The sequence below is a fragment of the Vulpes lagopus genome, chromosome 13 (genome assembly GCF_018345385.1).
Source record: "Vulpes lagopus strain Blue_001 chromosome 13, ASM1834538v1, whole genome shotgun sequence".
Classification (NCBI taxonomy): domain Eukaryota; kingdom Metazoa; phylum Chordata; class Mammalia; order Carnivora; family Canidae; genus Vulpes; species Vulpes lagopus.
The window spans coordinates 29,176,672-29,204,533 of NC_054836.1; the positions used below are offsets into that span (position 1 = coordinate 29,176,672).

Here is a 27,862-nt window from a genome sequence, read left to right on the forward strand (position 1 = left end):
TAGATTATCCGGCCAGATACTGATGGAACTGAAACTCGTTTACAATACATGGTTAATTCCATCTAACAGAGAAGCCTGTGTACCTGACAAAACTTGAAGGCAAACCCCGATTATCCTTTAAGATTCATTTGGCAACAGGAGATGTTTGGGTGAAATGGCTAACGGGCTCAAGGGCTGCTAGATTCCTAATCACCCGGGAGTAACTAGAATGGAGGGAATAATCCCAACCAAATAGAATTCTACGAGCCTATCAGTCCATATAGCATGCCTCTATGTAATCCACATCTCTCGTTCTTGTCTATGTCCTTTGATGAATAACTGATGGAATACCTGGCATCTCCTCCAGCCGTATCAAGATAGCCAGCATATAATTTAATGGATTGTGAAATTACTTTCATTGTTCGCAGTGGTAGTAATAAAAGGTACCATTTATTGAGTGTCAAATATGTGGCAGGCACCGGGCTGGAAGCTTTAACATGGATCATCTCACTTAATTCCCATTAACTATGTGAGGTAGATTGCAATATTCCCATTTTCCAGTCTTAGAGTTCCACAGCTCCTAAATCCATCCTCTTTATTTTACACTAATGGATTACACACAATTTTTGTTCAAGATCAAGAGTAAGAAAAACAATTAACAAGTTAGTCCATCAGAATCCTTTTATCTTCCCTCCCTCTCTCCCCCTCTCCTCTGTCTCTCAACATTAGTAGGTTCCATACCAGGCCCCAAACTGTATTTTCTATGTTAACCTATTCTCTTTTCTTCTATTTCATTCTTAAAATTCTGTCACAGATCCTCTCAATTGAATTCACCACCCCTTATTGGGTCACAACCCTCATTTTGAAAAACACTGCTTTACATCTTTCTTTCAGTTTTTTGTTTTGTTTTGTCTCTTGTTTTTAAAGATTTTATTTATTTATTCATGAGAGAGAGAGAAAGAGAGAGAGAGAGGCAGAGACACAGGCAGAGGGAGAAGCAGGCTCCCTGCAGGGAGCCCTACATGGGACTCATTCGGGCCTCCAGGATCATGCCCTGGGCTGAAGGCAGCGCTAAACCGCTGAGCCACCCAGGGTTCCACCCCACCCCACCCTTTTTTTTTAACCAGAGTTGTACTTATTTCAAATACAGCTCTATGCTTCACATTAATTCTACTTCTGTTTATAACTATTAAAAAAGGGATATAATTATAAATTGATTTTTCTTAACAAAAATGTCACTGTCTAGTACAAACTAATACAGGGATTTTTAAAAACAAAAGGCAGAGAATTGAAGACAATTCTGAGTTAAAAAAAAAAATATATATATATATATATAACCAATTCTACCTAACCAACTAAAGCTTGGCCAGCTGCAGGAATAAGCAGTTTCGACTCATGGTAAAAGACATTTTGGCGCTGACCTTTGACATGACCATAACTTCCAGACTTGGAAAACACAGCACTTGAATTATGATCGGATAAACTATGACCTAACTCATCCTGCCTGATGAGCTAATCCTCTCTTCTCTTCTTTCCTCCCCCTTATGGTACTGAAATGATTTAATCAGCTTGATTTAACTCTTATACAAAACCTCAGAACAAAACAAGAAAGAGGGAAAAGAACATGTTATGACATTCATTTGAAAGAATGCCAACCACATTATATATTTTCACTGATTTAGAACACCTCATGATCATTTGTTTGTATAAAACTAAAGTGTATGGTATTCCTTTATCAGCTTTCATAATATTGAATATAAACAGTTTGGAGACCGTGAGGACCACAGAATTTTCTGTTTGCCTTTCTTGTAAGTAATATACATACTGAACAGAAGCATACAAATATAATTTATATTTAGCCACACCTTTTTGAAAATGCATATTATCATACTAAAATGATTTTTGTTTGATAAAATGAGTAAGCATTTTTCATTTTCTGTTCATGATATCTTGTAAACTAAAAGCTGGATCATATCCACATCACAGTTTTCTATTTAAAAGAACTTAAAGTATATATTTCTTTAAAATCATGGACTTATATGGCAACACACATTGAAGAACTAATCAACTCTTCCTCAAATCCAGACAAGAGTTTTTGCAAGGATGTATAGGGTGCACCAAAGGAAAAAATGGTCAAAGACCTTTTTCTCAAATAGGTCATATCAAAAAATTTCACAGAGCGGGATTTGATTAAATCTTGCAGTGTTGAACTGGGGAAAAATCTCCCAGGTTTGTTCCTGTTCCTACTCTTGTCCCCAAGATCAGCTCACTTTCTCTCATGTGGTGAAAATGTTTCTTCATATTTTCATTTAATTTTCTGAAAGCCTGGGGCCTCAACCTGTCTTCATAGAGACATTTTCTACCGTACTCTACCATTTATATATATATATTTTTCCTTTCCTGAAATCTGGCTGGAGATCTTTTCCACTACTTATCCCCTCCACTGCCCTAGAAAAGTTCTTTTTTGTTCAAGCAGACTCCACTAAGTTTTATATGGAAAACACAGGAAACAACACAAGTGGCAAACAAGAAATTGAAAGCCCCATTTCTTGACTATAGCTTTTCAAGGAGATACTCAATGGAACTCTACATTCCTCTTTAGCAGTAGTAGCCTCTGATGAAGAGGCTCAACGTTCTATGTTCCACTAAGGAAGGCCATTTTAATCCATCCTATCTTTGATGAAACTCTTTAGAATTATGACCAAACACAAAGCTAAGCAAAACCTTTGCCTCAAGTGGTCAATTTTAGCTTTAAAGAAAATGAAATTAATTGACACTCAATAAGCAGGTTCACTGACTTGCCCAAGGTTTTGCTTTTTTGAATATTTTCTTATAAAAGTGAAGCAAGTGAGGGCCCCTGAGTGGCTCGGTGGTTGAGTGTCTGCCTTTGGCTTAGAGTGATGACAGGGTCCTAGGATCGAGTCCCATGTCGGGCTCCCTGCAGGGAGACTCCTTCTCCCTCTGCCTATGTCTCTGCCTCTCTCTGTGTCTTTTATGAATAAATAAATAAAACATTTTAATAAAAAGTGAAGCAAATGTGTACACACACACACACCATTTATGTCCACACACAAATATAGATCTATAATGCATACCGCAATGAACAAAGCACAAAATAAAGTGAAAAAATAAGCATTTTAATTAGAGTATATTAGTGTTATTAGGAAAATTATCTTGTACTTTGAAAGCATTTATGTCTTATGATGATTTTAGAGTGTGTTTGCACACCTTCTTAGATAGTATAAACATTCTTCTAAGTCTTAACCACAAAAATAGTTATCATTAGTCAAGTTGAGCATTGCCTACTATGATTACATTTCTCAAACACATGATTTTCATTATACTTCAATCTAGACACTCCATTTCTTGAAACAAAAACCTAAAAAGTTTGTTTTAATAGATACTTTGAATTCTAGTTTCAAGGTTCAATTATTAGTAAATACATTTTAGGTACATGTTCAATTACTGCCTCTGCTCCAGTTTGTTTTATTTTTAAACACATGTAGCTTAGATAATGGAAAGGGTATTGTTATATCCATTGTTTCCCTTTATCTATTAAAATGGAATATTCAAAACTAATAACATTAATTACAAAAAAAGGCAAAAAAATCACTCTAGCAATTTGGCTTTCCCACTTTTTAATACTAGTTCAATTTTCAGAAATTTATCAGGCTTAAAAACAATTTGTCTCATATAATCAAATTTCCAATATCCATACTAATAGTCACAGAAAGTAGCACAGACAATCAAGAGTAAAAATAATTGTCTGGTATTGTCAGACATTTCATGTTTTTCAGAGTTAACCTTCCAACTATGCTTGTCTTAGGATAGTATTATAATTATTATTATTATTTTTATTTTTTATGCATATACAAACTGGCAGCAAATGAAATAGACTGGGTTACAAATCTACAAAAAACATAAAATATGCATAAAGTGAGGACAGGCAGTGGGATACCTTCCCTGACAGGACACTGAGGTCAGCAAAGTATCTGTAAGAACATTCTCTGGATTTCATCTGTTTGGACATTGGCAAAAACCCCAAACAAGCAATCATAAGGAATAGGGTTTGAAGCACAGGTCTTTGAGAGTGATATCCTAGAAGCAGAGCAACCTCTGTGAAGAAATAGTAATAATAGCATCCCTGACTGTGTGCCAAGAACACTTAAACACAGTGGTCTGATGTGACCCCACAATTCTATTTTAGAGACAAGAGGGTGGAAAATAAGAGAGTAAAGTAAACCTCTGATCATCATGTAGCAATCTGGAGAGTCAAGAGTTGAAGACAGGATATCTAATTCCAAAGTTTAGGGTCTTTTCAAAGCAGTAAAATCAAGATCTGTCTACATAAATTATCTCCAGTAAAATCTTTTGCAATGACAGAAATATGCTATATATGTGCTATTGAATATGGTACTATTAACCACATATGGCTGTTAAGCACATGAAATTTGATTGGTATGGCTGATAAATTGAATTTTTATCTTATTTACTTGCCAACTAATTTAAATTTAAATTAAATAGGTGCACTGGGCTAAGGGCTACCATATTAGACAGTGCTGGCAACATACCACCTACAGGTAGACTAGTGAAAGTGGGTTGAATTTCTCTGTTCTGTAAATATACCTAAGTATGAGAGAATAAAACTACCGTACAGTTTTTAAATGTCATGATAACAATTTTAGTTTTTGTCACATTAAAAAGAAATTAAAATACCACCAATCAGCATTTACCCAAAGAAAATAAAAACAGTAATTTGAAAAGATATATGCATCCTTATGTGTATTACAGCATTATTTACAATAGCCAAGACATGGAAGGAACCCAAGTGTCCATCCATAGATGAATGGACAAAGGAGCAGCAGCTTTTACATACAATGGAATATTATGCAGTCATAAAAAAGGGTTGGGATCTTGTCATTTGTGACAACATGAACAGACCTGAAGGATATTATGCTAAGTGGAATAAGTCAATCAGAAATACCATATGATTTCACTCATATGTGCAATATAAGAAATCAAACAAGCAAACAAAAAAGCAGAAGCAGACATATAAATAAAACAAACATATGGTTGCCAGAAGAAAAAGGGCTGATGAGAAGGTGGCAAAACAGATGAAGAGGAGTGAGAGATCCAGGCTTCCAGTTCTGGAATGAATTTGTCACAGGAGTAAAAGGTACAGCGTAGGGAATATAGTCAATGGTATTTTAACAGCATTGTATGGTGACAGACGGTAGCTATGTTTATGGGTAAACATAGATATAGCATAACCTGTAAACTTGTTGAATCACCTTGTTATATACCTAAAACTAATAAAATGCTGTATGTCAACTATGCTTCAACAGAAAAAAAGTACAAATCATGGGGATGAGGTAGAGGGAGGGGAATTACAGAAACATGGTTAAAAGATACAAACTTCTAGTTATAAGATAAATAAGTACTAGGGACTTAATATACAACATAATGACTCTAGTTAACACTACTGTATGGTGTAACAATATATGCTAGTTGTTAAGAGAGTTGATCCTAAGAGTTCTCATCATAAGGAAAAAAAATTCTGTTTTTGCTTTTGCTTTTTATTGGATCTGTATAAGATTATGGATAGTACATAAACTTATTGTACAATCATCTCATGATATATGTAAATCAAACCACTAAGCTGTACACCTTAAACTTACAGTTACACATGCCAATTATATCTTACTAAAACAAAAACAAAAACAAAAACAAACCAAAAGAAATCCAATAATACTCCATAATTTTTAGTGTACTCTTTCAGAATGATGACATCTTAGGTAAGTAAAACCTACATTGAATTTGATCATTCCTTTGTCTGCAAACTAAAATGCTGGAAAGTTATCTGTTTAATGAAAAATGGTAATAGCTGACATTCATTGAACACTCATATTGTACCTAGTACATTATGTTTTTGAGTCCCACAGCACCCAGTAAGATGCATGCATCTATTATTTCTATTTTACATTTGCCAGAACAGAGACAAAGTCAAGTGGTATAGTCATAATTCAAAAGACAATCTGAATTGAGATTTTATGCTAATTCTGTGGGTCTAGAGAGAAAACCAAATCAGAGGAATTTGTCTCTTGTCTCTTAATAAATGACCTTTTGTTTTTGGAGTCTGGTTTTCAAGACTCTTAAGAGTATGTACATTGATTATTTCATAAACCTTTGGAATGAAATTAGAAATCCTAGTCATAGCTGAGAGCTCTAAATGTCAATGTTCCACTTAGGCCATTCTTGGGTCATCTATAATAAATATAGACATATGAAATATATATTTATAAATAAATATATTTATATAATAAGTAATAAATAAATATATTATATATAAATATATATTTGAATATAGAATTTATTAATATATTGTTATATATTAGAAATCAATGTATATTTATTTTTTTCAATGTATATTTAATATACATGTTAAACATAAAATATATTTTATGTTTGCATGTATAAAAATAAACATACACACACACATCCCAAATCTTTACCATCATTTTGTTATAGGGAAATGGATTATGGATACTTTTTCTTTTTGCTTATGTATTTCCTAAAGTATACAACTAGAATCCCCTTTATAAATATAAACCCAGAAGATATTAAGAGCTTTTTTTAAAAAATATTTTATTTATTTATTTGAGAGACAGAGTGAGTGAGAGAGAGGGACAACATACGAGCAAGAACAGAGGGAAAGGGAGAAGCGCACTCCCCTGATGAACAGGGAGCCCAATGTGGGACTTGATCCCAGGACCCTGTGATCATGACCTGGTCCGAAGGTAGATGCTTAACCAAGTGAGCCACCCAGGTGCCCTGATATTAAGAATTTTTAATATTAGTTGTGTAAAAGTTCTAGGATAAAGCATTGAACACAGCAGATTAAAAAAAAAATACCATTTTTATAAGGGCTTTCATTCTAATGGATCAAAGCCAGTGTTCAGTACCATTGCATTTTTTCTGGCTATTACTAGGTATTTTAGAGCATATCACAAGGTAAATTAAGTTATGACTGATTTGGGGGCACCTGGGTGGCTCGATCAGTTAAGTATCCGACTCTTGATTTAGGGTCAGGTCATGATCTCAGGGCTGTGAGATCGAGTCCTGCATCGAACTCTGCACTGGGCAGAAAAAGCTATTATTGATTTTGGACCCTGAAAAGTACTAAATATCATATTGGCCTTTATTGAAACAAAAAAACTATAAATAATATTTATGAACACTATAGTGCAATAGTCTTAAGGTAATGTTATCATTTAATATGCAATCATTAACATGTAACTGAAAATACAAAAATCCCTTTATACTAGATGAATAAACCTAATGGTAAAGATGGTAAATTTGAAGACCAACATTTTACTTAGAATATTCAGATAGAAGAATAAAGAAACCAGTATAATCAACTCCAATATATTGAAACCCATTTAACAATTAAAGGCGAGGTTTTGGGGGAACTTTTCCTTCACTAAGTTTATCATGAATAGGACCTTGAAATGTAGATTTTTCTTTGGTTTTGGTGAACAGTTTTCAGAGTTTCAGGATAAAAGATTTATTGAAGTAAAATAATTTGTGGATTACTACTACTAATAAAAATAATTGGAAGAGTGAATTTGGTACTATAAAAGCATACAAAATGTAATGTAAATAAGTTGATGTAAATAAATGCTAATTGGCCAATATATAGGAATTATCTTTATTTCTAGAACACTTTTATGTAGGTATGTAAGTATATCAACATTAACAAATGTACAAATGTATTTTAGATGCCTACTATGTGACAAGAAGTTCCCTATCTCAAAGTCACACAAGCCTTGAACTCTGTCCAGTTTGTGTTTGGAAGACCTTGTCTGTTCTTTGTTGCATTGTGGAAACTTTAGAAGTTTATTAGACACAAAAGACCTATAAAGCTACCTATGGTAAAAATATGCATTCACATACACACACACACACACACACACACACACACACATGCAAACACGTATTTTTAATAACCTCAAGACACTCCTGATAAGAATAATAATTTTGGGGCAGCCCGGGTGGCTCAGCGGTTAAGCGCTGCCTTCAACCCAGGGCGTGATCCTGGAGACCTGGGATCGAGTCCCATGTTGGGCTCCCTGCATGGAGCCTGCTTCTCCCTCTGCCTGTGTCTCTGCCCCTCTCTCTCTCTCTGTCTCTCATGAATAAATAAATAAAATCTTAAAAAAAAGAGTAATTCTTCTCAGCACAATTAATGAAGTGTGTCTTTTGGCAAGAACATCCAATAAGGGCATTTGGCAAAACATTTTCCCAAAGGTTCAAATACCTCATTTTCGTTGTACAATTTTCTATTCTTAATTTGATTAACTTCCTCCTGGACAAAAAGAAATCCTCCTTTTCTGCCTAAAAATATTGCCTATGGTATGACTCTCTGGTTGTAGCAAAAACATAAAAAGAATTATATTCAAAAAAAAAAAAAGAATTATATTCAGTAAAGGTATTGTGGCTTAATAGCATACATCAATTAACCATTGCCATATTGGATGGACAATGAGAGAGATCAAAGACAAAGGCATTAACTCTTTCAAAAGTGGCTGTTATTATTCTCAGTTTTAAATATCTTCTTGACTCTTTTGCACCTTCAGCCTCATGCCCTTTCATGATAGCTTCCACACCACTAACTTAAAACCATGTAACAGCTCTCCAATTTCCAATTTCACCACTTGGCCTTGGCTCCCTCCTTGGCCTTTTCTCCAGCCACTCTCTTCCTGTCACTTCATCTACCCCAGTGCAAGGATTCAAGGCATAGACCCAGATCTCTCGGTACTCACCAAATCTACTTCCCTCTAACTCTTAAGACCATAGGACTCTGATTTTGCCATTACCACTCCCCCAACCCTTCCTTCAAAAATGCTGATACTTCCAAGGTCATGACTACCATCTGAGACCATCAAAAATGATATTTGGGGCACCTGGGTGGCTAAGTTGGTTAAGTGTCTGCCTTTGGCTCAGATCATGATCACAAGGTCCTGGGATGGTGCATGCTTTGGGCTTTCTGCTCAGCAGGGATTCTGCTTCTCCCTCTCCCCTTCCCCACCACTTGTACGCTCTCTCTCTCTCTGTCTCAAGTAAATAATAATAAAATCTTTAGAAAAAAATGCTCTCCTTGTGATCCTTATCCCAGTTTCAGTCATTTGTGAGAAATTTGGGGTTCTTAGTCATTCTCAGTTTCAACCTGTACTTTCTATCTAACCAAGGTTTGCTAATAGCACTCCTTATCTTACCTTCTGACATGCTATGTACATTTTTACTTATTTACTAAAATGTAATTGACTATAGGGGAAGGGAAGTAGTTCCATTTTCCTCACTGAAATTTGAATTGTGTGTGTGTGTGTGTGACACATTGTAAGTGATCAATAAATATTTGTGACTAACATAAAATATTACTCAGCCATTAAAAAGAATGAAATCTTGCCAACTGAAACAACATAGATGGATCTGGAGAGTATAATGCTAAGTAAAATAAGTCAGTCAGAGAAGGACAAATAACATTATTTTACTCATATGCAATTTAAGAAATAAAACAAGCAAAGGGGAAAAAAGAGAGAGACAAACCAAGAGACAGATTCTTACTAGAGTGAACAAACTGATGGTTACCAGAATGGAGGTGGGTGGGTGAGGGGGTGAAATAGGTGATGGGGATTAAGGAGTGCACTCATTGTCATGAGCACTGAGTAATACCCATGTACTGCCAAATCACTATATTGTACACCCGAAACTAATATAACACTATATGTAAACTATACTAGATTTAAAATTGATTTAAAAATAAATAACCAGCCTTGCACATCCTGCACCGGAGGAGACACACGCAACTAACTTGTCTCCTTCATGCAACTCTTACAGCCGGTGGTCTCGGGGCACAATGGCAACTCTTAAGGAAAAACTGATTGCACCATTTGCAGAAGAGGTAGCGATCCCAAACAACACGATCACTGTAGTGGGTGTTGGACAAGTTGGTATGGCCCAGGGCGCGATCCTGGAGACCCGGGATCGAATCCCACATCGGGCTCCCGGTGCATGGAGCCTGCTTCTCCCTCTGCCTGTGTCTCTGTCTCTGTCTCTGTCTCTGTCTCTGTCTCTGTCTCTGTCTCTCTCTCTGTGACTATCATAAATAAATAAAAAATTAAAAAAAAATTTTAAAAAGGGATCCCTGGGTGGCGCAGCGGTTTGGCGCCTGCCTTTGGCCCAGGGCGCGATCCTGGAGACCCGGGATCGAATCCCAATCAGGCTCCCGGTGCATGGAGCCTGCTTCTCCTTCCGCCTGTGTCTCTGACTCTCTCTCTCTCTCTCTCTCTCTCTCTCTCTCTCTCTCTGTGTGACCTCATAAATAAATAAAAAATTTAAAAAAAAATTTTTTAATAAATAAATAAATAAATAAATAAATAAATAACTATTTATGAATGAAATAATACTGAATGTCTTACAGTTCACACACTATCCTTTCATTGGGCTTTTTAAATTTGAGTAGAAATGTACATGTTTTCTTTTTTTGAAACTCTCTTCCATCCTCTCCTACATGTACCTGTCCCTACCTCTACTTAAACTAGATAATTTTAATTTATGGTTAAAATCTCACTCAGATCAGATGATCTTGATAAATAGATGATAACTTTTATTTTAGTGTAATATAATTCATAACCTACTTGTCTGTTGTCTGCCTGGCTCTAAAGAATACTCAGCTTTCTGGTGGAATTTCTGGCACATAAGGTGTTTAAAAAAAAAAAAAAAGAATGGTGGAGGGGTACCTGGGTGGCTCAGTAGGTTAAATGTCTAACTCTTGATTTGGCTCAGGTCATGATCTTAGGGTTGTAAGACTGAGTCCTGTATCTCTCTCTTTCTCTCTCCCTATGCTCTTTACCCAGGTCTCTCTCTCCCTCTCTTTAAAAAAAAAAAAGATGGTGGAATGCACGAATGAAAGAAAGAAAGAAAGAAAGAAAGAAAGAAAAAAGAAAGAAAGAAAGAATTAAATGTTACAACTGGCCAACTCTCTACATGATATGATATAAAAGGTGCTAGGAAAATATTCTTTGTTTCTGTCCTATAAAACTAACAATAACAACAACAACAACAAGAAAACGTACCCTAACCTATAGCTAATAACAGGCATTTACTATTATAACGTCAACATTTTAAATATTATGGAGTCAAACAGAAATACATAGTATGTTTCTGAACCAGTTAACAAATCATATACATTCTCTATATTATCAGAGAATGTAGAAGTTACTAATAACTACTGTTAACTGATATCCTGTGCAATAAGAATAATAATTTAGCTGAAGGTAGTTAATTCCTAGAGTTGCTATGAAGAGTTGGTCTAGGTGAGAGTTGGGAAGGAGTACGGATGCACCAGCTATTCTACAAGAGGCAGAAAGTGTGACTTTGACAACAGTGCCTTGGTTGCTTCCCAGTTGCACAGTCAAGGTATCTCATGCCAGCATGTGCTATGCAATTAGAGCAACACATTAGCCAAGACTTGAAGGAGTTGGCTTTTGCTGTGAGATAAGGAACCACAGAAGACTTAAATCACAGCAGACAATTTGTTATGTAAAGGATCTGGGCCACATGGGGCAAGAGGCAGAGAGAATTGAGCCTGGAGGCAGATCTGCAGGCTGCATGGCATTGTGCTTACTGCTATGAAACTCAGATTTTTTTTAAAGATTTTATTTATTTATTCATGAGAGACACGCAGAGAGGCAGAGACATAGGCAGAGAAGCAGGCCCTGATGTGGGACTCAATCCCAGGACCCCGGGCTCACAACCCAAGCCAAAGGCAGATGCTCAATCACTGAGCTACTCAGGTGTCCCAACATAATGTTATATTAGTTTCAGGCATGTTTGTGGGGGGCAGGGAGGTGAGTTTGGGTGTGGGAAGGCCAGTGACTAGAACTTCCTGTACTTAATCTCTCCTGTACCCTCTCCCTTCACCAAAGCAACTCTGCTTTCATCTGCTTTAAATATTTTTTTAAAGACTTTACTTACTTCTTCATGATAGACACAGAGAGAGGCAGAGAGAGAGAGGCAGAGACAGAAAGCTCCTGCAAGAGCCCCATATGAGACTCAATCCTGGGACTTTGGGATCATGCCCTGAGCCGAAGGCAGACACTCAACCTCTGGGCATCCCCTCATCTGCCTTAAGTACTAAGGATTTAAGTTTACATGAAAAATAAAAATTTAAAGAACTTGCCACAAGGTGATAGTGAAGGCCTGAAACTTAGAAACCGAAGAATAATCGAATCAGGTTTCAGCATTAGAAAGTACAGCATTGAGATAGGAAGTCAGGGCCCAGCCAGGAGCCATGCTAATGGGCAGTCTATAACACAAACAATGATAGATCAAACTGACAGTAGCAGAATGTTTGAGAAGTTATAATGAGCAATGGAGAGCATTTTGTGACTATCTAAACATGAGGCATGAGGCATGAGGCAGTGCTGAGTGGGAGAGTCCAAGATTTTACAATTGTAAAAATGATAGATACTTGGGTTCCCTTCACCAAGAGACAAGATAGAAATAGAAGCAGGTGTGGGTAGATTATAATTATTTGACTTTCAAACACATTTAGTTCAATTCCTTATGGGACATCCAGATGAAGAATTCTATCTGGAATAGTGTTAATATATATTCTCTGTGAGCTGAAGAAATAGTTCTGGGTTGTATGGGGAATAATTGAGGCATTTTATGTTAGACAGTGCTTGGGTTTTTTTGTTTTGTTTTTGTTTTTTTGTGTTTTTGTTTTTGTAGGATGTGAAAAAAATTCACCTGTTGAGGATGAGGGGAAAGATTTGAATAAAGAAGTTTGAGGGGGATCCTGGGGTGGCTCAGCGGTTTGGCGCCTGCCTTTGGCCCAGGGCGCGATCCTGGAGTCCCGAGATTGAGTCCCACGTCAGTCTCCTGGCATGGAGCCTGCTTCTCCCTCGGCCTGTGTCTCTGCCTCTCTCTCTCTCTCTCTCTCTCTGTCTCATGAATAAATAAATAAAATCTTAAAAAAAAAAGAAGTTTGAAAAATTTAACCTAATTGATCTAGGAGACAGTATTAAGAATAAATATGGTAAATAAATATGAAAAAAAAGAAGTTTGAAAAATTTAACTTAATTGATCTAGAAGACAGTATTAAGAATAAATATGGTAAATCAATATAAAAAAAAGAAGCTTGAAAAATTTAACCTAATTGATCTCGGAGACAGTATTAAGAATAAATATGGTAAATAAATATGAAAATTTTATGGTAGATTTTTTTTAAAAACTGAAGAGGTCTTAAGACCATGTTAATATTGTATGTTAAAAACATGTAGAGGCAACAATCTGCATATTTATGAAATTTCTCTTTGGTTATATTCAGTGTTCAAGTTGTAGGAACTGAAATGTGAAATCATAATATTGATTCGTGGTCAAGGGTATATGAGCCACTTGCAAAAAAAGAAGGTTCCAAATGATTGAACCATTCTGTAAAGAAAGTAGTTCAAGTGATAGATTCTGGGGATGAAAGTAAAATCAGAAGTTAGTCGCTGAGCTGGCAAACATATGAGGCATTAGGGACCTGACATTTACAAGGAAGCAAAAGAGGTTATGAGAGAGCTGGAAAGATAGAGCATTAGGGATGTCTTCAAAAATTAAAAGTCCAACTTGGGAACAGTAGAAAGAATCATCTTACATATTAAGGAGGCGATAAGAGGCACTTTCACTGCAACAAAATATTCCAAAAAAAAAAAAAATTCACTACACAAAATACCAGATGGATCAGTAGCTACTACAAGTTCCAACAAAAGCCAACTATAAACATACACATACTCAACATTTATGCCTCTTTATAGCTATTTAAAATTTTTATTCTATAAAAACTAAATGTTTTGCATTTATTTTATTTCCAATAATTGAATATTGTTCATTAACAAGAATAACATTTTTCCCAATTTAGTTTTGCTTTTTACTGGGAAACCATTATTCAGTTGATATACAGAGTCAAGAACAGCTATCATATCCATATTGATACTGTAGTAATGAAATACGGTGAACTTTTGGGGGGGTGGTAAACAAAACATTATATAGCTCCTTTCTCTTCAAAATGTATTTGTGATTTTTCAGCCACAAATATGTATTGTGTAGATAATCTAGATTATACAGAAGGATCCTGAAAATAAAAATGCATTTATATTTTTTATTAACAAAAGTAAGTTTGAAAGAATATGCAGTTGAAAACAGTCCTACAAAGGACACCATGCACTTATGTTTTAAAATGTGGATCAAGGTTTGAAAGAAATTCCAGTTTAAATTGTTTTTTGCTGCATGAGAGCTACACAGCCCATCTTGCAACTCCTTTCAAGTAGATCTGTGCAGAATATGTGGCTGTCCCAAACGAAGTACAAGCTGTTACCCTTTAATTTTTTTTTCCATTTTGGAACCTGATTTGATTTCTACTCCTTGTAAATTTGGCATCTTATATGTAATACTTACTACATGCTATTTGAAGACAAGAGAGTTTGAGATTTTAATTTCTTACGAATCTAATTAATTAGAATCTCTCTTCCCTCTAAGTCTGACATAATTACTCAGACAGGAAACCTATAAAAAAATGTCTCCCCTTCTTTCTCCATACACAAGAATAATACTGCTTCATATAAAATGAAAGAAGAGACAATTTTGCTATTTTATTCAGTCTATGTGCAATCCATTTATAGCATGAAATGGAGAACAGGGAAGTTTTAATTTCTAGATCAAAGTAAGGAATTGTCCCATTTTTAAATGTTCAGCCCAGGACACCAGTAAGCTCTGATAGCACACTGTAAGAACAGACTAAACAAGACTCACTTGGGGAAAATCAAGTGGGGTGAATCCTTTCAATTCATGATATAGGGGAATTATTTAAGGAAATAAACATTTTAAGGGTAAAGACTATGATAAACATATTGTTATATATTTTGAAAGGATCAAAATATATCATGTGGAAGGTATACACTTGTTTTAAAAAAAACTTGCACCAACATGTGATTGCTCTAGGAAAGATCATCATTTCATTAACAGAAGGAGAAACAGCACAACACAAAGCATATGTCTATGGACTCTTCATCAGATTGCCTAAACCTTGTTTATGGTTCACCTATTTCTTAATTAGAAGTTTTATTTTTAATTAATTGACTAAAGTATATTTAATTAATGTTTTAATTTTCTTAATTAATTAATTTTTAATTTTTAAATTAATTAATTAAAGTGAGTTTAATTTATTAATTTAAAAATTAAAAATTAATTAATTAGTACCGGTTTTTAAACATCTTCTATCACTTTATTCACATTTTGGTATTCTATTTCATAATGCTAGAGCTGGAAGTCTCTAGGCCAGTGTCTCCCCTGAGATCCCAGGTCCCTTTGCAGAGAATTTCTAGGTCAAATGATTATTAATGATAATTCTGAGATATCATTTGCTTTTTTAACTCTTATTCTTTCATGAGTGTAGAGTTTTTAAGAGGCTGCATAATATATGATACAGCAACAGGAACACAGAAGCAGTTAGGAAGCCAGAGGTTAAAGAGATTGGCAAAGATATCAAGCAATGCCACTCTTCTCATGAATTGTTTTTAGTTTTGAAGTTATTTTTCAGAAAAAATGTTATTTTTCTTAACATGTAATGGATTGATTGTTGTTTATTTCTACAATATCTCTTCTTTAGTATGGATATAATAGGTATTACCCAAGCTCTTTGGGCCCTAAATAATTTTAAGAGCCCAAAAAAGTCTTGTGATCAGAAAGAGTTTGAGAAATGCTGCCTTAGACCATATTTTTCCATTATGAGCTGGATTCCTATTAACAGGGGCACTAGAGACATGACAAGGAAGGAAGGGGTAGGGGCTGGTTCCTGCTAGTCTGTCTTTACTTCCTATAGTCTGTCTTTACTTCCTATTAGATCTCTACAGCACTTGTTTACCAGAGTAAGAGGCTCTAGTCTCTAGCTCATTTCTACACTGAGAAAGGCACAGGCTGGCCCAAGCCATTCCTAAAATGTATCACTGCCAGGCAGCAGGCCCCTCTTGAGCTCTGGTACTACCTACCAAACCCAGAAGGAAGTATCCCCTCCACAGAAATTCCAGGGTGAGAGATCTGCCAGGCAACACCTTCCCCACAGAACCCTACCTCCTAGTTCAAAGTAATCCTTCTTCCAGTTTTGATTACTCCAACCTAGGAGTGGCACATGACTCCTGCAGTTCTACCTCTACATCATCTTGGTATTTCTCTTTGATTTTTCAACCCTCCAACACTGTTTAACCAATCACCTATTTTATATTCTCTAAGGTAATACAGTGAGATTTTTGTTTTCCTGACTGGATAGAGCTAGACACAATTAACAATGGATTCATTAGACATCTCTGAAAAGCTACCCATAATGACAGAACCAATCATCTCCATGGTGATATCAAATTTTTAAAAAGTGTCTAAAAGAAAAATCAAAACTGTTCTATGAAAATATGTTAGAAATTTACACAAGTGATATAAATATTATGTTTCTACACATAACTGCTTTGTGACTACATTTTTATATATAAAGTTATCTATATTTAACTAGTCATTTAGAAGAGCACTTTTCCATATTTGATGGAAGTATCTCTTAAAATTATTACCTAAACGTAGACTTCTAAGACTTTGAATGACAAGTGATAGATAATGATAAAGTATATTTTCTGTAATGTTTAGCTATTACTATATTGGAGACACTTTAAATATTTTGCACAATCTTAGTATGAAAGTATAAATCCTGAAAGAAAGATATTTCTTAAGCAAATTATCTCTTCTCTTATAGAGAACTTGATACTGATTTTCCCTTGGAGGTTTGCATATTTAAAGTAAATAATTAGACTTACCTCCTGAAAGGAGAGCAGGTTTACTTTTTACCATTGGACTAGAATGAGGAAATTTGTTGCTAAATGACATGAAAAGGTGTGCTGTGAAATCATCGGGAAGTTCTGCTTCCAAGAATGTCTTCATAAATAGCTTGAAACCTTCAAAATCTATTGTCTGAAAAAAATTAAACATATATTTTAAGAGTCAGCCAATGTTAAGATTATGTGCTATGTTCAAAATCAACAGTAGTAGAAATGACCTCAAGCATTTCTATATCCAAGTCTATAAAAGGATGATAACTATTTGAGAAATACATGGAGCAGTCCTTGGCTAATTGTAGTGATGGTTAGGTATGTATACATCTTACCTGTAGTGGGACAACAGGAAAGGAGAAGCTTTCCAGTCAGACATTTCTATTTCCACAGTATATGTATCACCATAAAAAAATATAGTCTTTGAAACTCGGTTTCCTTCCCTGTGAATTGGGAGTAATATTCCCAATCCTGCAGAGTTGTTGTTATAACTAAATTAGGCAACTAACATGAACCTGCTAATGCAGAGTCATGAATACAGCATTAATACTCTGAAATAAAGAATTTCTCTCATCTCCTGTCTTTGTTTCTCATAGTTAGTCTTGTTTTTGACCCCTGGAGAAAGGGGTTAATGTAAAAGTCTCACCCTGACACCAATATCAATTGATGTGAAATTCCAAAGTGAAATTCTAAAACTTCCCGTGCAAACTTTCAAAGAAATCTTTTTCAAGATCCTTGTCGACTCATAGTCACTGCAGGACTATAAAAAATAAACAATCAGACATTTGTTTGGAAAGAACCCTTGCTACATTGAGAGACTCCATCTCTGGAGTTTGTTTCCTGTTTCCAACAGGGAAAGGGTGATGGAAATCACCATCTATTCTCCATTTAAGTAGAGAATTTCACCAGAGCCACCTGGAGAGCTTGCTTTCTCTGAGCAGAGGAGGACAGTGGACCAAAATCTTACTCTTGCCTGGAAAATTGAAGACAAGGGTGCAGGTACTTTGAGACAAAGGCAAGTAAATGGTACTGTACTGGGCTTGGCCATCACCCTCATGACTATAGGGACAATGATGCATAAATGTTTCCTGAGAAATCAATGTAGATCACATGGAAGAGGCCAGTGTGGTTGTATTAGGTCCTATCCAGACGGCCATTTGAAAGAACAAGGATATCTATAGAGAAGAAGCTGGGATAAAGCCACAAATGTCCAGATCAAGAAAGTCCAAAGTTGATGGGTCTCATAGGAAGCCCTTGAAGGGCTTTTTTTTTCTTACCCCGTTCAATGTAACTGAGATAAAACTAAAAATAGGGCAAAAATGAAATTTGGTAGACTGATGCTTTTAATTTTGGTCAAACTTCTGGTAAATAAGAATAAAATCAATTCCTTAAACTGCTATTTTGAATAGAAAAGTATTTGTTCCATGTAATTATATTGGGGTAAGGTGGTACAGAATGACCAATTTAATTTTAATATTGTTTTGAATAAATCCTAAAATGGAATAGGACATATAAGGATATTACTAGAGAAAGTAAATTTTTATAGATTAGATTATGTGCCAATTAAGAATATGTACCATGTACATTTCTGTACCTAATAGAATCTCAAGCCAATTAAAAACCAAAGCAAAAAAAAAAAAAAAAAAGAAAAAGAAAAGAAACAAAACAAAAAATAAAAAAAAGAAAAGAAAACTTCACTTTGTTTATTTCTGATTGCAAAACTCTACCTACACCTTATTCTGACATTTTTAGGTAGTTTAATCTTGCTTTGGTTATTCATGAAAGGCACTTCAGACATTTACATTGGTGGCAGTATAAAGAGTCTACTTTCTTACATATATAAGAAATCACCACCACCATAAAATATTATAAATTCTACTAGTGGAGTGAACCACATAATTAAAAACCATGAATAACATAAAAATATACGAATAGCCTCAGGTAGCAGAAGTACTTATGAAAAGCAATTTGCCACTATGAATGAAACTGAGGTTTCAAAATATGCAGATAAGGCCAACAGCCAGACCACTGTATCCAAAGGCACTTTCTTGAGCAGAGACACCTACTCTTACTAATAGGGTTCCTTAGTCCTGGCCTGTGGCAAGAGAAGTAATCTGCACTCAGTTGGATGAGTAACCAACTTCGACAGAAAATCCTCAAATGTGTGAAGCCTCATGGGACACTAGAAGTTAATTTTATTAAAAACTATAGGAACTTTGTGTAACAAACATAGTCATAGGCATTGAGATTAGAGGTGGTTATTTATATTCACTCTTGCTTCTGAGCCCTAAGCCTTCTGTAGTCGGTATTGTGTTTGCCAACATAACAAATGACAGGAAAATGGTTTTGAAGTTAGAGTACCTGAATCTACTCTCAGATCCAACACTTTCTAGCTATATCCAGGTGGACAATTTATTAATCTCTCTGTGCCTTAATTTCTCCCTCTACAGGTAAGAATAACAATACCTACCTCTGGGTCTGTTAGAAATTTCAAACAATTTTTGAAGAGTAAGCCTCAAACCACATTACCTTAAAATGTTTTTATATGCATTTAACAAGTCATTACATGGTTCATCCTTTTTGGTTATTATTATTATTTTTTTTTAGAAAGCTGGTAGCAAAATATGAACAAAGGACTAGAATTGTTGACAGTTTTTCTCTGGATCTTCTGTTGGAACATGATTATCTTTTAAAACAGAACAATTTCAAGGCAAGAGTTTAACATGATAACAAAGGAAAACAATAACAACCAACCAGCAAATGAAAACAAAACAGAGACTTGAGAATAAAAAAATATTTTGTGTCATATTCTATATCTTCACTTGCCATTTGAGTCATTTGGGGCAAGGAATTTATCTCTTCTTTTAAAGAAAAAATCTGCCACATCCCAAGTGTGTGCTCTTTATAGAGCCTTACATAACCTAAATAGAACCTCTTTGAAGTCAGCGCCTGTAATTTAATGAAGAAACCAGAAAAATAAACAACCAAGAAGGAAAAAAAAATGTATGGCATACCTGTTAATAAGGACCGCATTACTCCTTGACTGTTCTTTTTCAGTGGTCAGGAAAACTTTCTGAAATTAAATGCTGCAGCTTTGCCTTGCTCACTAAGCAAAAGGCAGCTTAGTTATATTCTCTGACAGCTCTAAGCCTTAATTTTTTTCATATAAAGTGCTATATAAGATCAACCATTCAGGGTTGTCATCTAAATGTAATAATAAATCAATATAAAGCACTTAACATGCCCTTGGGCTCGCAGCATGTAAAATGAATGAAATAATAAAATAATAAAAGGAAGTGCTGGTTTGAGGTTTAATGGATTTTTTATTATCTTAATTTGCCCTCCTCTTTATTAGTCCAGAAAACCAGAAAACTCACTGCATCATCCTGAATCAAGCCTGCAGTTTTTGTGTTTTAGACATTTTGCAATTATTGTTCTGTACCAGGCAACACTGACAAAACACTGCTTTTAGAATGTGAGCATTTATACAGATATCTTATTTTTTTAAAAAAAAAGTCTATTAACAAAATAAGAATGACACTTTCTATGCAATGATGTTACCCTATTTATTAAGTTTTACCGATGATGTAAATAAACTTCCCTTTCAAACTTCTTCACAGTTTGGGTCGGAACAAAATTTGCCTCCCTTACATTTCAGTCATTAAACATAGCTTACAAAGTTGTAAAACTCAAACTTCTTTGAAGCCTAAATTTAACCATTTCTGTGTTTCCAATTCACAGAGGAATTATTCTTTAATATCTTCTGGTTAACTCATCTCCTGCTTTTCTTCTTGGTAAAAGATTTTCGAATTTCTTTTAAAATTCTATGTTGTCCAAAATATCAGACATTTCTATGAGTGGATACTATCTTCCATCTATACATTTTCCTTATTTCATGATTCAGTAGAACATTGCCAAATTTAAGTATCTTGCTTTCTACTGCTGTCCTGTAGCAGCATTAAAATTGGTTTTTGAAGATTGTGACCTTTAAACAGAATGAGATCACTTATATGCACATCAATGGAAACACTAATGAACAAAGTTGGGTTGGACTTAAGTGAATGAGTGTTCAAAAATCAAACTGGCTCAGAGACACACACACCACACAATGTTTAAAATTTTGAACATTTTTTTTCTTTTTTTTCATTTTTTTCATTTTTTTTTCTTAAGGAGCAGCCACAGACTATTTAGGGAGATAACATAGAGAATCTGCAAAGAATTCAGACTGAGGGAGCTGTTCAGATGTTGCTGCCAAACTGGCATGAATTCAAAACACATTTCTATATGCCTTTCATTATTATATCTGACCATCTGGATCCTTTGTTTTTAAATCCCTGTTAATACTAAAGAAATAACACTAGTATTCATCCAAGTAGACTCAAAGTGAATGAAAATAAATGTCATCACTCTATCATTAATTTATTCTGGGGGTTTCAGGATGGAGATTTTCTCATATTCAGCAAATGTTCATGGTATATCCATTTTGTACTAGTCTCTGTCCTAGCTGTTGGGTAGAGATGCTATTGGAACATGCAAAAATCCTTCCACCAGAGGCTTATTTTCTAACAAGGGGAATAAGAAAATAGAAAAATAAATAGGCCTAAATGTACAAGTTTTGACAGTATTAAGTGTTGTAGGGGGAAAAAAAAAGATAGAAAATGTTTATACATTTTGGGGGAGGGTACTTGTTTTAAATCTGATGATCGGTAAAAGAAAATCTGTTCTTTGAATAAAGATTTAAAGGGGATGAAGGAGAAAGCTTTGCACATATTTGGAGAAAGAACACCTCAGATAGACAAAACAGATAGTGCAAATGTCCTTTCTGAGGCATAAAAATGCTCCTGTTTTAGAGGCATTTCTATAAAAACCAGTGAGGAGGAGTAGGAGAACAGAGCAGGAGTGAAGGCAGACGAGGGTAGTAGGAAATACACTTCTGAATATTTGTTACAGAAGGTTAGGGGAGAAATATATCAACTGTGAGAGATATCACCTAGCCACTCGAAACAGCCAAATCATTAACTTTTCAATTTAGGACACAATATTGCAGATGGTCCATTCTCAAATTCTACATGTTGTCATAGATACAAGACAGTATTTTTTTGGCAATATCGAGATTGGATCCCTAGTGCAGTTACAAGAAACCTGTAAGACGCTATTCAAATTGATGTGTTTAACTATCATAAGATGTAGCTAATTAAACTCATCAGTATCTATGTAAATTTCTCCTCAGACTGTTTTTACATGGTTTCATTCTAACTGCGGCCACATAATGAAAAGAAAGTTACTATATATTTCAACAATATTTAATACAGAGTCAATATAGGTCACTGACAGAATTATAGAAGGCACTTTATTATTCAGTTTGGTGGTGTGCTTTCAAAACTGTGCTCTGGTTGTAGGTTTGATAAGATGAGGAAAATGACAGAATTTATGTCGAGAGTAATGGGGAAGAGAAGCACAAATACTGGTTAACATGTGACTTCCATTCCTTGCTAACTCAGTGCCCTGGCATTTATGCAGTTGTGGAAGGTAGAACAGATACAACACAGTAACTCTGATACCAGGACAGCATTCTGGATTGTGGCCAGGCTTGGCAGAGGAAACAAATCACATCTGATGTCCTCCACTCATACCTCGTGGTAGAAAGAAATCAATTTAGAGTTGGAAAGACATCCGAGTTATATTTTCTCACTTTAAAGTTGAGAAAAGTGAGTCTCAGAAAATAAAGGTGACGGGATTGGTTGGTGGTGTATCTCAGATATTCCCACTTTTACTTTTCATAGATATTCTAGAACTTTTGTATGAAACCATGTTAGTCATTGAAGTATGACCAACGGCCACTGCCTTTAAATGTCAATGGAACACCTCTACATCAGGCATAGAGATAATTGTTTTATATACACTTTTAATTTAACCCTTTAAACAAGCCACTAAGGCCAATATTCTTTTCATTTGATAGCTTTACAAACTGAGGCTGGTAACTTGTCCAAGATCTGCTAATATGTGGCAGATGTGGGATTTGAACTCAGTTCAGTTGGACTGCTAAGATCACGTTTTCTCTGTTATACTTTCCAGATGCTTTCTTTAATGGAAAAGGTTGAATTTGGTTCTGGAAGGACAATTATAGCTTACAATAAAAGGTGTTTATATCATTGCTAATAATTATATCAGTGTCAATATCCTTGTTAAAGACACTTAAAATATTACACTAGTCAGCAGCACTACCAAATGTAGGTTATGGATTCCCAGGTTTCTTATTAAGGGAATGAAGCAACTCACTTGTCTAAATGTAAAGGGTATACACATTAGCAGAATCTACAGTACAGAGCACCAAGTGCAAAGATAAGGGAGGCCCAGGGAATTATGAAATGTAACTCAACCTTGGGCCAAGGATCAGCTACTAACAGGAAATGTAAAGAGAAAATCCTACACTGATAGACCAAGAACAGTATAGAGCAATAAATAGGCATGCGCTTCTTCCCCACTGCTCCCCCCACCACCACCCCTTTGGCTAACCGCAGCTCTCCTTGTTCTTTCTATTCTGCAACTGAAATTGCTTGCCTACTAAACATTTCCATATGGAACAAAGACTGAGCAAGGAAAAGGAAGAAACTCATTCTGCTGACCAGGAAAAAGGCAGGGCTAACTGACACCAGTTTTCAGACAGCCTCTAGTAGGGATGAGGTGATACAGAAAGGTGTGTCTATGGACCAAGGTGTTCAATAAATGTCTTATAATAGCTAAATCCTGCTGCGCAGAAGCAGCCATTTACTCTGAAGGGCTGCTTCCTAAAACCAAAAAGCCCATGTAGTCTGTCCTTAGGGGAAATGGTAGGTTTCCATAGAGGTCCGGGATAAGATCAGGAAAGTGTCACCCTCTGAAAGAGATTTGTAAAAGTCATCGCAGTCAATGAGTTGCCATCAGTCCTGCCTCATCATTGGAGACTGTAATATGTATGTATGACCTGTGTCTAAGTCAGTCAAGATCATTCTGGGGTAACCAACTGTACTGTAACATGCTGGGGATGAGATCACAGTGCTTGCTGTCATTGAAACCACAAGGAAATTTGTGAATAAAGAGCTGCTAGTACATATCCATTACTGTCCAAGGGAGACAATATCATGATTTTAAGTATCTCATGCATTTTGGTAAGATATATTCCTAATATGATAGAAAAATTCATTTAGAGATCCCCCAAATGTGTTGTAATTCTATGCACCCAGCTGAACAATGGTCCCAAAACTTGCTTTATAAAATGGGCTTTACTGGGAGATAGTGACTGAAACAACATATGGGTTACTCTTTTTCCCAGAAAGGTAAAGATTAGTGGCTTTTCAGTTCTATTTCCCTCACAAATTCTAATATCAGTGTAGATACATACCTCCCCCCACGCAAAATAAATCCCTATCAATTGCATTTAAATGCAATTATAGATCTCCCATTGTAAATTAATAAATTAAGAGTTTCATTAAATGAATTATTTTGTTATTTTGCTGAAGTCTGATCATGTTTTGGTGAAATTAAAAAATTATATTCAAGAGTTTACAAAACTAAAGCCTACCCTCTAGATCCTCTTCAATTCCATTATGGTATTAGCCCTCATTTGAGACTGATTTGAACAAATATCAGTCAGTTACAACTTTATAAGTATTACAGATAGCCTTGCATAGTAAACAAATCTTAATGGTACAGAAATACAGGTCAATGACAGGGATGAGAAATTCATAGATTACATCAGAATAAAGAAAGAAGACAGATTTTAATAGAAAAGAAAATGTCTTACTTGGTTAAGAATGTCTTGTTTCTGTGCATGCAAGGAAAGAAAGAATACATGTGTTAATGTAAGATAATTTATACTCATTATCTCATATTGCTGATAACTAAAAGGTCGATTTTACAGATTGATTTTAAAACATACCCTAGATCCATGAGTCTCAGAATGTGGTCCTGAACAGCATTATTATCATCAACTGGGAAATTAATAAAAATATATACTTTTTTGAATCTCGTCCTAGAAACACAGAAACTAAGGAGAGGGCAGGGGGGTAGGCAGCAATCTGTGTTTTAAGGAGACCCCCAGGTGATTCTGATAGAAGTTAAAATTTGAGAATCATTTAGTTCAATCATGGAGTGTAATCAGCAAACAGCTCTAAACTGATAGGAGATAAATTTAATGAATGACACATATAAGATGATTAAAATCTTCCAGAGAAGATTATGAAAACACAACAGTATATATAAATATATATTAGGTTACAAATGTTTATTTCCCACTCCTAATGCTTCTTTTAGAATAACATACCAGCCCATTACCATACCTTTAAAGATAAATATTTCCCAAACATATACCACTTCTTAATTTCTTCCCACATCTTTAGATATCAATGGAACAAGTTAGAGTTGAATTTGAAATTAAGGGGTGAAAACATATAAATAGCTATAGTAATATAGCAATATATTAATATCATTAATTAATACTAAATAATATTATTATATTAATATATATTTACTTATACTATAATGTACTATATTTTACACATGTAAAATGCAATGCCAAACTGGTTCTTTCTCATGTTATCAAATTTCATTAATTTCATGAATTATTTATATTTGAGATATCCTGACTATATTTTACTATAAACCATCTCACTGAGATTAGATGGGTACTACAAACTAGCTATAATCATACTCTTAACATTGTATCATTCATATAAGATTAGCTGGAGACAAGTAAGAATCTCTTACCTTTTTGGGCACAACTTAGTAGTAATTACATGTACTAGAATATGCCATACTCATTACATAAGAAATGCCATTCAATTCATGTGAAATACATACCTCTTCCCCTTACTCTCATCTCCCACCACCTTGCCTTTCAATCTAAGACCCATTCAATGAAGTGAAGAGGAGAAGGCATCATTCTTAAACTGGGATTCCAGACAATTAGGTTTTAATTATGACTCTTGTTATAAAACTAACTGGTTAATCTTGGGAAAGTAATTTTACTTTTCCTACAATGACTTTCTTCATTTAAAACTTTATAAACCCATCGGTTTGGCAACCTCAAGACCTTTTAAAAGTTCTTATCCTTAAGGAATCTTTAAAGATATTGTTTAGGTTCATATTTTTTTTTTATTCTGGGTTTTTTTTTCAAAGAAAGATTATTAAATCATCTTTAAAAGATACAAATTAAAAATAAAAATGATTTATCCATATAATGCACTTAATATTTCTTCTCCATTAAAATATACTTAAGCGGTCACAAATTCATTGTATTAAGTTTTTTTTTTTTTTTTTTTTTTTTTTTTTTTTTTATTTATGATAGTCACAGAGAGAGAGAGAGAGAGAGGCAGAGACACAGGCAGAGGGAGAAGCAGGCTCCATGCACCGGGAGCCCGATGTGGGATTCGATCCCGGGTCTCCAGGATCGCGCCCTGGGCCAAAGGCAGGCGCCAAACCGCTGCGCCACCCAGGGATCCCTGTATTAAGTTTTTATACAGAGAGCTTTTAGGACTCAGTAATTCAAGTAAGTGATAAGAAACACAATGTATCTACTTCTTTTTAAGATTTTATTTATTTATTCATGAGACACACACAGAGAGAGAAGCAAATACATAAGCAGAGGGAGAAGCAGTCTCCATGCAAGAAGCCGGAGGTGGGACTGGATCCCCGATTCCGGGATCGGGCCCTGAGCCAAAGGCAGACGCTCAACTGCTGAGCCACTCAGGCGTCCCAGCATCTACTGTTTCTAAGAGGAGAAGCAAATAAGAGATGTTTAGCCTGTTCTTTCTTTGCAAGAACCTTTTATATGGACGATAATGTTTATTTTAGAAAACAAAGGATTATTTATTCTAAAAGTAGCATAGATTAAACATTTTCCTAAGTTTTCTTGTATAATAGAACATTAATTAAGTAGTCATCTCTGCCAGCAACTTGAGGATTACCTGACCAGCCAACAGAGAGTGAGAATTTCTCAAATGAATGAATGGACAGTATGAATTCTGTCAGTGTCAAAGTAACCTTTTATAAACTAGATGAAGTCATGTACTGAAGAGGACCTCAACGCATTAAAGATTTCTTTCTCAACATTGAATATTCCTAATTACCTCCTATTGGCTTTTGTAAAATACATACTAGTATTTAAGAGTCATGTAAGCTTTAGTTTAGTTTAGTTTTGTTTTTCCTGAAGCAAAAGGACCTATCAGTGTTTGAGAGTGATTTGGCTCTTAAATTAGAATTACTTTGGGGTTATAATGAGATCTAACTTTTTTGTTTTTCAACTGTTCATTATTTTAATGATGCATTTCAAGAGGAGATCTGTGCATTTATGGAGTTATTACATTATTGAAAAGACTGACATCAGATGTGTGTCTAAGAACGAATCTAATAATTACCTCAATAAATCTGGTATACAGTGACTGATAATCCTCATGAAATATATAATATCAGTAAGACTAAGTCTTGAGTCTTTTAAATAAGAAATCATCAAAGGAAGCAAAAAGGCTACTTTGCAAACAAGATCACACTCCAATTTACAGCCAGTAGCTATCTTTAGGGAGAAAAAAATAAAACTGGTCTTAGCTCTGTGTATAGATTATATAACATGCACATTTCCAAATTCATTGGGTTATGAATGTATATATTAATGACATTTTGGGGTCTTACAACAATTCCATAAAGTTGTGATGTTTAGCTTTCCTGCTCTGCTTCCTTGGTCTTTGAGATTTTCAGTTCTACAAATTTATCTGGCAAAATTTTCTTCTCTCACACTATGGTATCTAGGAAAATAAAATATGAGGGAAATCTGGCCAGGCCAGATATCTGCTTTTGTTCCTGATATAGGAAAATGGGAATGGCTTTAAATTGCTTTGTTTCCACCATCATTTGTAGGTTTTAAATATTTACTTGAAAAAGGAAATAAATCTTAGGTTAAAGACTTTTACAAGGTATAGTAATATATCAGAATAAAG

The 27,862-nt window shown here is 35.0% G+C and overlaps 1 protein-coding gene across 7 annotated transcripts in view; it reads right to left on the reverse strand.

Annotated features, from left to right (window-relative positions):
* Positions 1-27,862, reverse strand: part of DGKB (diacylglycerol kinase beta) — a 704,768-nt gene that overhangs the window by 523,686 nt on the left and 153,220 nt on the right. For 4 of the 7 annotated variants that reach the window (XM_041728248.1, XM_041728245.1, XM_041728243.1 and 1 more), the window contains 2 exons: positions 24,676-24,696; positions 16,881-17,034 (listed from right to left, as the gene is read on the reverse strand). In XM_041728248.1, coding sequence (XP_041584182.1) covers positions 16,881-17,034; positions 24,676-24,696 — 175 coding nt within the window. The remainder of the gene's footprint in view (positions 1-16,880; positions 17,035-24,675; positions 24,697-27,862) is intronic. The other 3 variants (XM_041728249.1, XM_041728247.1, XM_041728246.1) reach the window with 1 other exon arrangement.